Raw genomic sequence first — 10,148 nt, forward strand, 5'->3', positions numbered from 1 at the left:
TATTTATATACAGTCACTGATCATCTTTATATACAGTCACTGATCCTCTTTATATACAGTCACTGATCATATTTATATACAGTCACTGATCATCTTCATATACAGTCACTGATCATCTTTATATACAGTCACTGATCATATTTATATACAGTCACTGATCATCTTCATATACAGTCACTGATCATCTTTATATACAGTCACTGATCCTCTTTATATACAGTCACTGATCATATTTATATACAGTCACTGATCATCTTCATATACAGTCACTGATCATCTTTATATACAGTCACTGATCATCTTTATATATAGTCACTGATCCTCTTTATATACAGTCACTGATCATCTTTATATACAGTCACTGATCATATTTATATACAGTCACTGATCATCTTTATATACAGTCACTGATCATCTTTATATACAGTCACTGATCATATTTATTTACAGTCACTGATCATATTTATATACAGTCACTGATCATATTTATAAACAGTCACTGATTATCTTTATTGAAGTAACATATCATCTTTATATACAGTCACTGATCATCTTTATATACAGTCACTGATCATCTTTATATACAGTCACTGATCATCTTCAAATACAGTCCCTGATCGTCTTTATATACAGTCGCTGATCATATTTATTTACAGTCACTGATCATATTTATATACAGTCACTGATCATATTTATAAACAGTCACTGATTATCTTTATTGAAGTAACATATCATCTTTATATACAGTCACTGATCATCTTTATATACAGTCACTGATCATCTTTATATACAGTCACTGATCATCTTCAAATACAGTCCCTGATCGTCTTTATATACAGTCACTGATCATATTTATATACAGTGACTGATCATCTTTATATACAGTCACTGGTCGTCTTTATATACAGTCACTGATCATCTTTATATACAGTCACTGATCCTCTTTATATACAGTCACTGATCATATTTATAAACAGTGACTGATCATCTTTATATACAGTCACTGATCATCTTTATATACAGTCACTGATCCTCTTTATATACAGTCACTGATCATATTTATAAACAGTGACTGATCATCTTTATATACAGTCACTGATCGTCTTTATATACAGTCACTGATCATCTTTATATACAGTCACTGATCATATTTATTTACGGTCACTGATCATATTTATATACAGTCACTGATGGTATGTATATACAGTCACTGATCATATTTATTTACAGTCACTGATCATATTTATATACAGTCACTGATCATCTTCATATACAGTCACTGATCATCTTTATATACAGTCACTGATCATCTTTATATACAGTCACTGATCAACTTTATATACATCACTGATTTGAATCTGTATACCACCAGTGAACTAGAAGCGCTGACCCTCAGATCAAACCTCTCACACTCGTTTCTCACAGTCCTCGTTGGAACATTAATAAATAAACTGATAATAACTTTCTGTCTCAAGGACACACGCAGTTGACCGTGACATCAGCGATTTCCAGCGATATGGCTGTGGGGGGGGAGAACTGATTTCATCTTGGCAGCCGGCGACATGACGCAACATGGACCTTCTTAATCAATGAGCCACCATTACAGGAGATGGTAATCGCGTTGTTCCTAGTCGGAGCTTATCAGAAGGTACAGTATCTCACATCGATGGAGAAAGAGCGCCGCAGCACTTTGGACATCGTGCGATCCGCGGATCCCCCGATAGATACAGGACGTTAAACCCAGGTTAAATAATTTATGAAGCACTTTTAACGGTCTCATAAAAGAGTCGGAGGAAGAGGAGGCACAGGTTGTTTTCTGAACAGGGATCAATAAAGAATTCTGTTATCACCATTAATGCTGTTGCTAGGCTCCGGGAGGTGGATCGGTGGATCCTGGTCAAGGTCAAACAGCATGAAGGGCTTTATGGAAGTTACGCAACAAACAAGTTTATATTTCATATAGACTTGGGACAGGATGATCTTAATATACAATCAATATGTGCTCGCAAAAATAAAGATGGACAACACTTCCTTCCACTATGAAGCCAAAAGGTGGCGGTCAGTCTCAGCTACCAATCATGACTTTTTACCCCTTTTTCATATCCTCAAAAGAACTGTTGTTGAATCAAGCTGCAGCATATTAGACCAACTTATGATCATCCGTTTCTAAATGTTACTGATTTTCATCAAGATCCATGAATTATATTTTTCAAAAAGAGAATCAAATTCCTGGATCTGAACCAAAATCTAATGACTCAGTACTTTGGTGAAAATCCGTCCAGTAGTTTTTAAACGATCTTGCTCACAAACAAACAAACAAAGAAAGAAATAAACGGAGCGGGGTGAAAACATAACCTCCTTGGTGGAGGTAATGAAGACTGTGATAAGAACTATGTTTTTGAGTGTGGTCCATGTCCCATCCGCTAACGTGGGGTTTATGAATTATGGAGGAGCCACCAGGAGGTGATGGAGATGCTTTGTCATGTTGTGCATCTTTATTTACAGATTGTGTCTCTGAAATAAATGAAACACACTCAGTGAATGAGTTTTAAAGTAAAGTAAGTTCAGAGGTGTCTCTGGTCATCAACACAAACACTATCAGGATTAGGCTGAAAGCTCCGGGTCATGGAAGCTGCTCGCGCTGCTGTTTTATGGTCGGGGGGGTGATAAGCCTGCGATGTGGTTTTAAACCTGAGTTCACACTGAGCCAGCGCCACTGCTCCAGGAACCTGTCCAGGTAAAATCTGATCCTCACACTCTGCTCCTCTTCATGATTAACAACATTTCACTGTTTAACTGATCATCGATCAATAAACAGTTCATCTGAAGAAGATGCTGCATGTTTTTACAATAATAATTAATGACATATCTGGTTTATTCATGTAGAGCAACTTTCTTTAGGCTGCATGTAAGGACCTGCACATTGTCTGTACTTCTGTTAAGTTCTTATTTATTAGGAAGGGACTGTACATCTAAGATTTAAGATTCTTTGACACAAAACATGTTTCCCTCGTGCTCTGAAAATCTTCAACATCTTTAAATACAAAATGTTTAAAGGAGAATTACACAATATCTGATTCTTAATGTCTCAGTAGTAAAGATAATAAAACTTGCAGATAAGTAAATACATAATTTATTGATATAAACAAGCAATAAATAGTCTATGGTATTAAAACAGATGAGTACATATATATTCAGTTATATTCCACAAATAGAACATTGCACATTATTTATTTTATCTCTATGTTTTTGTGGAGTAAATCTGGTTTTGAGCCAAAAATCTACTAAAAATCTCGAGCATTGTTCAAATGAATAGAAACATTTCTTTCACCTGCGTCTGGTTTCATATTGTTTCTTTATTTAACCAGGAAGAGACGAGAGTGGGAACAAACCCTCTTTGACCTGAGTTCAGTTTCTGGTTCAGTGTGATGCCGACCTGCTGGTTGTGTTGTGGTTGTTTATCCAGATGAGTTGGTGCATCGCTGTCGTCCTGACGCTGCTGCTGGACTGCAGCCCGGCGCTGCAGTCCAACCCGCAGCTCTACGTGTCCCGGCTGCAGGACGGACAAGAGACACCCAGTAAGTCGCATCGCATTAAGAATTAGGATTGAATAAATCAGCACCATGTCAACAACTGCAAGATATCTTTAAATGTATACCTTTAGACCCAGAGTCATTTTCTCTGTCTTGTCCTGTAGAGCTGTGGCTTAACCCCGAAAAGGAAGATGTTGTTCCTTCTCGTGATGTCATCAACCCTCCTTACGTTAGAGACTTCCCGAAAGCTGAGACGACCCCTCACTCCTCCCCCATGTTCGACGAACACGTCAACCTCAAGTGGGTCAGGTGGAACGGCTCCTTCCCCAACGGCGCCGTGGCCATCTTCAACGGCTACACCGAACGCACCGACTACGTTTGCAAAGTGAACTGCGAGGCCGGGTTCTACACCCCCAGCCTGGGGGGCTTCTGCCAGTACCCCTACGCCGACAGCGAGTATTCATCCTCCATGTTTGATTTGCTGGTCAACGTCGACCACTTTGAGTTCCTGCACTGGGTTGAAGACTCGTACGGATCCGTCCCCAAGTTTTCTGTGAGAACCTGCCCCAACGCAGACATCTACGTGGGGAAGAACAAGTACGGACTTGGCAAAGTGGTGACCCAGCACGAGGCCTTCTTCCTCCCCTGGGAGGGCGACGAGTACTGGTATAAGAAGTACCAGGTGCTGGCGATCAACAGGGACGTCTACAGCCAGCACATCTCCCACGTGGAGTACGCCGTGGACAAGATGGAGCTGTTCCACCAACCTCCCGAGGCCCTGAAGCTCGCCAAGGTCACCAACCTGGAGTGCAGGGACGTGGTGAAGGTGGTGCAGCTGGAGAAGAGCAGCACGGTGGAGAAGAGCTGGGACATCGGGAGGGAAACCCGCAACACCTCCGTCACAACCATGAAGGCCAAGGTGCCCATCATCAGCCCGGGGACGGTGGACTTCACCAAGGAGCAGACGGTGACCTTCTCCGAGGGGACCACCACGGTGGAGTCCATCAGCCACACGGTGTCGGTGGAGCTGCTCGTCCCCCCCAACCACTCCTGCACTGTGAGGATGGAAGGACGCAAGATGACCGCCGACCTCCCCTTCACCGCCAGGCTGAGCCGGACCAACCACCAGGGGGAGACCCGCTGGACGTACATGACGGGCACCTACAGCGACGTGAACGTGGGTGAGATCAACGCTGTGGTGGAGCGGTGCCAGCCGGTGCCTGAAGCTGACCCCTGCCCCTCGGCCCAGGACTGAGGATCCGTCTGATCCACGTGATTCACAACAATAAAAACCTGAGAAAAACTCTGTTTTCTGAATAAAAACGATTAAAAATAAGAAGTTCTTTGTCTTCAATTTGTTTTTTTATTTCTCTCACTATTTTTCTTTTTTAACTCCCAGGAAAATGTTCTTTAACAATCCTATACATTTTGGGTTTTAGAAAAATTATGAAAACAACAATGAATACTGTGAATGTGAAACAGAGAATTTACACAAATAAATAAATAGAGACAATTTAAAACAACTCTTTACAAGATTTTTATTTTATTGACATTAGTCAAAGTAAGATTCATTATTCACACAATGAAAACCTGCCAACACTGAAACTGAATCATTTACATTAGAGAACAGAAGAAAACTTAGAGACAGTCAACTGCCACATATTAATTTAGATTACTCCTCATGTGTAAATCTGAACATTTTAAATATATTAAACATATACATGAGTTATTATAATTTAATGAGCAGCAGTAATGAACTGTTGAACTTTTTATCACTTTTGACTCTGCACCTGTTGAGTGTAAAAGTGCAGTTCTCGGTCTGGCCGCTAGTTGGCGGTGTAGCCTCGGCTCATGTCGTCTTGTTACTTCTCGTTGACTGCTGTGATGCAGCCACACGTCATAATGCTAACAAGCTAACAAGCTAATGTTGCCTCATGTTAGAGTTTTTAAAACATTAATTATCCTTTGATCCGGTTTATAAGTGTTTTTCTCTCCGGGTCCGATTCTCTCACCGCGTTCATCGAGTATTTCAATCCGGTGTCAACCTGTTATGAGTTAGCAACAAGCTACAGGAAGCTAACGTTAGCCAGGAAGCTAACGTTAGCCAGGAAGCTAGCGTTAGCCAGGAAGCTAGCACAACCTTCACAGCTAACACCCGAAAACAGTGTTTAAAGTGTTTTAAATATCCCTGAGAGAAGATTGTTGTATTAAAGCGACAGTTTCAATTCAACGTTAATTCAAAAAACACTTTAGTTTCAGCAGAGATTCGGTTTGTATAGAAACGAACTCCATAGAGAAACCAGCTGATTGACGGGATCCACTCTCGCTGGATTCTGGTTCTAAATGTCGGAGTCGTGGATGTGAACGTTAAAACTCTCGGACCTGGACCCGGGGAGAGGAGCCGATCTTCGGCCGAATGAGTCTCATCGACACGTGGAACCGGCTCCGTCGCTTCGTGTCTCTTTGGTTCAACGAGTTCTTGACCTTTGTCACGATGCGTCGACTTTTCACCCGAGTTCTGACCCGAGTTCTGCTGAACGAGTCCGTCTCACCTGTGATGGTCCCGGAGGCGGAGGTGCACTCGCACGGCCGCAGGAAGCTGGTGAGTGGGAAACAGGACTCTGCTACTGTACATAATAATATCACTTCATCTGTTACTGTACAATAATAATATCACTTCACCTTCATCTGTTAACTACTGTACATAATAATATCACTTCATCTGTTACTGTACTGTATTAATATCACTTCATCTGTTACTGTACAATAATAATATCACTTCATCACCATCATCTGTTACTGTACTGTAATAATATCACTTAATCTGTTAAGTACTGTACATTATTAATATCTTTTCATCTGCTACTGTACTGTCATAACATCATCTTCATCATCTGTTACTGTACTGTAATAATATCACTTCATCGTCATCTGTTAACTACTGTACTGTCATAATATCATCTTCATCCTCATCATCTGTTACTGTACTATAATAATATCACTTCATCTTCATCATATGTTACATACTGTACAGTAATAATATCACTTCATCTGTTACTGTACAGTAATAATATCACTTCATCTGTTACTGTACAGTAATAATATCCCTTCATCTGTTCAGTACTGTACAGTATTAATATCATCTGTTAAGTACTGTACAGTAATAATATATCTTCATCTGTTAACTACTGTACAATAATAATATCACTTCATCATCATCTGTTACTGTACAATAATAATATCACTTCATCTTCATCATCTGTTACATACCGTACAGTAATAATATCACTTCATCTTCATCATCTGTTACATACTGTACAGTAATAATATCACATCTTCATCCCCATCTTCATCTGTTAAGTACTGTACAATATTAATATCACTACATCTTCATCTGTTACATACTGTACAGTAATAATATCACTTAATATTCATCTTCATCTGTTAAGTACTGTACAGTAATAATATCACTTCATCTTCATCTGTTAACTACTGTACAGTAATAATATCACTTCATCTTCATCTGTTACATACTGTACAGTAATAATATCACTTCATCTGTTAAGTACTGTACAGTAATAATATCACTTCATCTTCATCTGTTACTGTACAATAATAATATCACTTAATCATCATCATCTGTTACTGAACTGTAATAATATCACTTCATCTGTTACTGTACTGTAATAATATCATCTTCATCTGTTACATACTGTACTGTAATAATATCACTTCATCTTCATCTGTTACTCTACAATAATAATATCACTTCATCTGTTACTGTACAGTAATAATATCACTTCATCATCTTCATCTGTTACTGTACAGTAATAATATCACTTCATCTTCATCACCATCTTCATCTGTTACATACTGTACAGTAATAATATCACTTCCTCTTCATCTGTTACATACTGTACAGTAATAATATCATATCATCTTCATCTTCACCATCCGTGTGGATCCTCACTTCTCATCTTCATCACAGTTCTGCTGCTCAGTCTAAGAATCCAACTCCTCAGTTTCTTTTCACTGTCCCACACACGTGTCACGTTGCTTTAGATATTAATTAATATTAATATTTCCTCCGTGTCCAACGTAGCTCTCATAACTCACAACTACAAGGCAACTTTTACATCTATAGATTGTGTTATAGATTTTGTGTGTTTGTATTTCCACAGCTCACAACCTGTGGTTTAAAGATATTCTCTTAATTCTGATGGACAGGTTTGTGTCATTCTGAGAAAACGTTCAAGGGTCGTTTCTATATTTAATCATGTTTATCTGAAAAAGACCTTGAACATGTTTTTATCTCGTGTCAGACAGATTGTACTGTAACTCCGAGGACAAGTTCCAGATGAGACACACACACACACACACACACACACACACACACACACACACACTCACACTAACACACACTTAACTTCAGTTGTTTTAATGTGCGATATAAGTCATCGTGACCTTTTTAAATGTGAGTGTGAACAGATCCAGTTTGTCCACAGAGTTCCATCACACACGCGCCTTGTGTAACACAGAGCAGCTTTGTGTGTGTGTAATGTTTACATGTATTTATGTGTCACCATAATGACAATTGTGTGTGTGTGTTTTCTGAAAGCTTAGTGTAAAGAGCACAATGTTTGCAGTGTGTCAGTCAGAGTCCAACACAATGTGCTCTGTAGTGTTTCTGTCAGTGGATCCGTCCCATCAGTACCAGGCAGCAGCTGTGTGTTTGTTTGTGTGTGTCTGTGTGTGTAAGTGTGTAACTGTCTGAAATACAAAGCTCCTCTGGATGTTTCTGTGAGAATGAACGAGTTTGTAGAAGCAAAATCATCAATGTTCCTTTCATAAGAACAATTTAACTGACCTCATCTCTCAGCTTGAAGCCCATTGGTTCCCACTGATGATGTCATCGTTAAAAGCATGACACAAACATTAAGTGTAATTAAAAAATATAACACTTCCAAATCATGTTTACTAGTTTTGAGCAAATGTTTCATAAACAGGAAGAAATTTAATCAGAATCTTAATGGGGACTATTTTCATAAGTGGATGAATCTAGTGTGTTTGTGAAAAACTGCTCCATTATAGAACTGTGTGTGTGTCTGTGTGTGTCTGTGTGTGTGTGTCAGGTGGTGGGCCTGGGCAACCCGGGGATGGAGGGCACCAGGCACAGCGTCGGCATGGCGGTGCTCGGAGCGCTCGCCGCCCGGCTCGACGTGGCCGACCGTTGGCGTGGCGACAAGCAGGTGTCCGGTGAGGTCATCGTGTCGGAGATCCAACACACACACGTGGTGTTGCTCCGCCCCCGACTGCTGATGAACATCAATGGAGTGTCAGTGGCCAAAGCAGGTGTGTGTGTCTGTGTGTGTCTGTGTGTGTGTGTGTGTGTCTGTGTGAGTCTGTGTGAGTCTGTGTGTGTGTGTGTCTGTGTGAGTGTGTGTGAGTCTGTGTGTGTGTGTGTCTGTGTGTGTCTGTGTGAGTGTGTGTGTGTGTGTGTGAGTCTGTGTGTGTGTGTCTGTGTGAGTGTGTGTGTGTCTGTGTGTGTGTGTGTGAGTCTGTGTGTGTGTGTCTGTGTGAGTGTGTGTGAGTCTGTGTGTGTGTGTCTGTGTGAGTGTGTGTGTGTCTGTGTGAGTCTGTGTGTGTCTGTGTGAGTCTGTGTGTGTCTGTGTGAGTCTGTGTGTGTCTGTGTGAGTGTGTGTGTGTCTGTGTGAGTCTGTGTGAGTCTGTGTGAGTGTGTGTGTGTCTGTGTGAGTCTGTGTGTGTCTGTGTGAGTCTGTGTGAGTCTGTGTGTGTCTGTGTGAGTCTGTGTGTGTCTGTGTGAGTCTGTGTGTGTCTGTGTGTGTCTGTGTGAGTCTGTGTGTGTCTGTGTGAGTCTGTGTGTGCGTGTGTGTCTAAATCACACAGGAAGTGAACAAACACACATGATGACAGAGTCTAAACCTTTGTATCTCAGTGAACAATTTCCTTTAAAAAGAGAGGAAGTGATGTCACAGATGATCTTATGATCCCAACTCTCTTCTTCTCCAGCCGGTAAATACGGCGTCCGGCCTGAAGACGTCCTGCTGGTCCACGACGAGCTGGACAAACCTCTGGGGAAGATCAACATCAAACATGGAGGAAGCGCCAGGTCGGTTCCTCGTCAGATATCAGACCTGACAGCTGGTGCAGCCACAGAGAAACCAGATCCACGTTTTAATATCATGTTCAGTGACTCACAAGTTTCTGTGGTGCAAACACTTGGTGTAAAAATATATGATTAATGGAAATTGTGAGGAAATAAGTGTTTGATGTGCATGAATAACTTTAAATTTGAATTCCTGTTTGCAGAGGTCACAACGGAGTCCGCTCCTGTGTCGACTGTCTTCAGACGGATGTAAGTGTCTGTTACACTTAGGGTTGCAAAGGGGCGGAAACTCTCCAAGGGAATATTAAGCTCGGGAATTTGGGGAATTTTGAAAAAAAAAAAAATCTATGCAAATTAAACGCTGAGCAATAAAAACATCATTCAAAACTCTATTTTAAAGATGTATGGAACGTTGAGTTTCAACCCTCCACTGTGCATTCTTCCATCACATGCACAGATAACTCCCAGCATGCTTCACTCTACAGCAG

The 10,148-nt window shown here is 40.7% G+C and overlaps 2 protein-coding genes across 2 annotated transcripts in view; both read left to right on the top strand.

Annotated features, from left to right (window-relative positions):
* The first annotated feature begins 3,466 nt into the window (after positions 1–3,466).
* Positions 3,467–4,788, top strand: LOC133002505 (natterin-3-like). The gene is made up of 2 exons (XM_061072335.1): positions 3,467–3,578; positions 3,698–4,788. The coding sequence occupies exons 1-2, from the start codon at positions 3,467–3,469 to the stop codon at positions 4,786–4,788; spliced, it is 1,203 nt and encodes a 400-aa protein (XP_060928318.1).
* Positions 4,789–5,418: 630 nt separating this feature from the next.
* Positions 5,419–10,148, top strand: part of ptrh1 (peptidyl-tRNA hydrolase 1 homolog) — a 6,267-nt gene continuing 1,537 nt past the window's right edge. Inside the window, exons 1-4 of the mRNA XM_061071743.1 lie at positions 5,419–6,135; positions 8,666–8,885; positions 9,564–9,663; positions 9,864–9,909. Coding sequence (XP_060927726.1) covers positions 5,950–6,135; positions 8,666–8,885; positions 9,564–9,663; positions 9,864–9,909 — 552 coding nt within the window. The 5' untranslated portion in view covers positions 5,419–5,949. The remainder of the gene's footprint in view (positions 6,136–8,665; positions 8,886–9,563; positions 9,664–9,863; positions 9,910–10,148) is intronic.

This window comes from Limanda limanda, chromosome 5, assembly GCF_963576545.1.
Source record: "Limanda limanda chromosome 5, fLimLim1.1, whole genome shotgun sequence".
Lineage (NCBI taxonomy): Eukaryota > Metazoa > Chordata > Actinopteri > Pleuronectiformes > Pleuronectidae > Limanda > Limanda limanda.